We start from the raw sequence: 2,726 nt of genomic DNA, 5'->3' as shown, positions 1-2,726 counted from the left end.
TTCCCTTTCAGGTCCAATTCTGCCATCTTATGAACTGAAGTAAACCAGAGGCTATAGGTGGGGTTGTAATCTGGAAATACACCTTTCCTACCTTAGTACAGTGCCTTAGAACACAGTATAGTGTTCAAGAAAAGCTCTGGAAGGGTCAGAGAAGACAAAGGGGAAGAAGGAGGGGCACTGAATCAGAGTGTAAGATCTGGATTTGATTTCTAGTTCTGCTATCTGTGTGACCTTTGACAGGTGACTTAACTGCCCTGGGCATCAGGTTTCTCCTCAAATAGTAAGAGAGTAGAACCTAAAGTTGAGCTCAAAGGTCCCTTCTAGTTCTTATATTCTGTGATTTTATGGTTGAGGTGACATCTCTGTATATGTGTGTCTATGTCTGAGAGTGGCAAAAACACTGGATTAGAAGTCAGAGGATTTAAGATCAAATCCCACCTTTGCCACTTACTAGTTGTGTGACTTTGGTGAAGCTATTACCCATTTCTTGGGTCTCATTTTTCTCCTCTGTAGCATGTTGGACTAGATATCTCTTCCAACTCCAGTACCCTCTGACCCAGTTGGTTACTGGCCTTCTCTGTTTCTCAGAGAAGCAAGTCCAGTCCTTAGGTGGGCTCAGTTGAGATCCTTCGTCCAGTAAAGAGAGCCCGGAGTGCCCCCTGAACATCACGGTTCCTGAGGCTGTAAATGACTGGGTTGAGCATGGGGGTCACTACTGTATACATGACAGTGGCCACACGGCCCCGCTCAGCCTCATATCGTGCTGTGGGCTGGAAATAGACTGCAATGACAGTGCCATAGAAGAGACCCACCACGGCCAGGTGGGAGCCGCAGGTGGACACAGCCCGTAACCGTCCAGACACCGAGGGCAGGCGTGATACAGCAACAGCAATGGCACCATATGAGGCCAAGATAAGTAGGAAGGGTGTGACCACCACAGCAGCCCCCTCGGTGAAGATAAGCAATTGAATGTGGCGAGTGTCAGAACAGGCAAGTCGCAGCAGGGGCTGGTGGTCACAAAAGAAGTGGGGCACACTCCGGGAGGCACAGAAGGACAGGCGGGCCATGAGCAGGATGTGCAGCAACGAGTGGGTATGAGAGACAATCCAGGCAGCTGCCACGAGTCCTGTACACACAGCCCGGGACATTCGGACTGCATAGTGCAGTGGGTGCCGGATGGCTACATAGCGATCGTAGGCCATGGCAGCCAGTAGGCAGCTGTCAGTCACACCCAAAGCAAAGAAGAAATACATTTGAGTTAGGCAGCCTGCCCGTGAGATGGAGCGGTCATGGGCCAACAGGTTGGCCAGCATCTTGGGCACGGTGACAGAGGTGAAGCAGAGGTCGGCAAATGAGAGGTGGGCCAGCAGGAAATACATGGGGGCATGGAGGGTTGGACTGGCCCGGGTGGCTGCCACAATGAGGCCATTCCCCACCACACCTGCTATGTACAGGACCAGGAAGAGGGCAAAGAGAGGCCGTAGTTGCCCGGGGCTTGTGGACAAGCCCAGAAGGATAAATGGGGTCCCTTCAGAGGACCTGTTGGTCTTATCCATGTTCTGATTACTCCTCCACTCAAGGGAATTTGAGTAAATCATTTTCCCTTTCTGTGCTCAGTTTCCTCATCTGAAAAATTTATTTAACAAATACTTATTAAGCACCACACTGGGGAGAGGACTGTTTTTTTGTTCTAGGGGAGAGCCAAAGTTGAGATAACATACAGATTTTTTCCCTCATTGAGTTTACAGTCTAGTAAGGCAGCTATGTGATATAGTGAATAGAAAGCTGGGCCTAAAGTAAAGAAGACTTGAGTTCAAATCCACTTTTAGAGACTACCTTTGTGACCTTGGGCAAGCCACAGCCTCTGTTTGACTCAGTTTCCACATCCTTAAAATGAGGATAATAATAACACATCTCTCTGAGTTGTTTTGAGGACTGAATGAGGTAATAACTGTAAAGCACTTAACAGTATCTAGTACATCAGAAGCACTGTGGAAATATTAGCTATTATTATTATTAGTAGTAGTGATAGTAGAAGTAGTAGAAAGATAAAATACTAACACCAGTAACTATAATTCATGATAACACAAGAGTTCATGAATTAGAAACTCTTAACAGCCATATGAAAATTGTTTTAAATCACTAATAAAAGAAATGTAAATTAAAACAACTCTGAATTTTCACTTTACACACAATCTGGAAAGAAGGATGGTCAGTATTGGAGGGACTGAAGGAAGATAGGCATACTAACACCTTGTTAGTGGACCTGTAAAGTGATCTAACTATTCTGGAAAACAATTTGAAACTCTTCTAAAAAAAAAACAGAACTGTTTGACTCAGGGTTTAGCAGTTATTCCCAGGAAATCAAAGAGAGAGAAAGCATATCATACATTCCTGATGCAAAGTTATAGAGGTGAGAGATAGGAAGTCATGTGTAAGAAATAGCTGGTAGGTTAGTTTTACTGAAATGAGGAGTATTTGAAAGGAAGTACCATGGGATAACATTTCTTTCAACCAACACACTATATTCTTTGCTCTTAACCTGCTACGCTTCACCAATATAGCAAAGCATTTCTAGCAACTTTTTTATAATACTCCAACATTAGAAACAAAGTATCTGCCCAGTGAATGAGGATGACTAAATACACTGAATATAGTAGAATAGGTTTGTGTCATAAGAAACTACAAATGTGAAGAATTCAGAGAAACCTAGGGAGACTTGAATG

At 44.5% G+C, this 2,726-nt stretch overlaps 1 protein-coding gene across 1 annotated transcript; it reads right to left on the bottom strand.

The window, feature by feature from the left end:
- Positions 1-605: 605 nt before the first annotated feature.
- Positions 606-1,617, bottom strand: OR1K1 (olfactory receptor family 1 subfamily K member 1). Its single transcript, XM_072631862.1, has one exon. The coding sequence runs from the start codon at positions 1,596-1,598 to the stop codon at positions 606-608; it is 993 nt and encodes a 330-aa protein (XP_072487963.1). The 5' UTR covers positions 1,599-1,617.
- Positions 1,618-2,726: the final 1,109 nt, after the last annotated feature.

Source organism: Notamacropus eugenii, chromosome 1 (assembly GCF_028372415.1).
Source record: "Notamacropus eugenii isolate mMacEug1 chromosome 1, mMacEug1.pri_v2, whole genome shotgun sequence".
Taxonomy (NCBI): Eukaryota; Metazoa; Chordata; class Mammalia; order Diprotodontia; family Macropodidae; genus Notamacropus; species Notamacropus eugenii.
Note: the sequence above shows the minus strand (reverse complement) of the source record. Positions and strands in the feature narration are given on the sequence as shown.

Coding starts and splice junctions, on each gene's coding strand:
- OR1K1 (XM_072631862.1), bottom strand. CDS start 1,598: ATGATTTACTCAAATTCCCTTGAGTGGAGGAGTAATCAGAACATGGAT.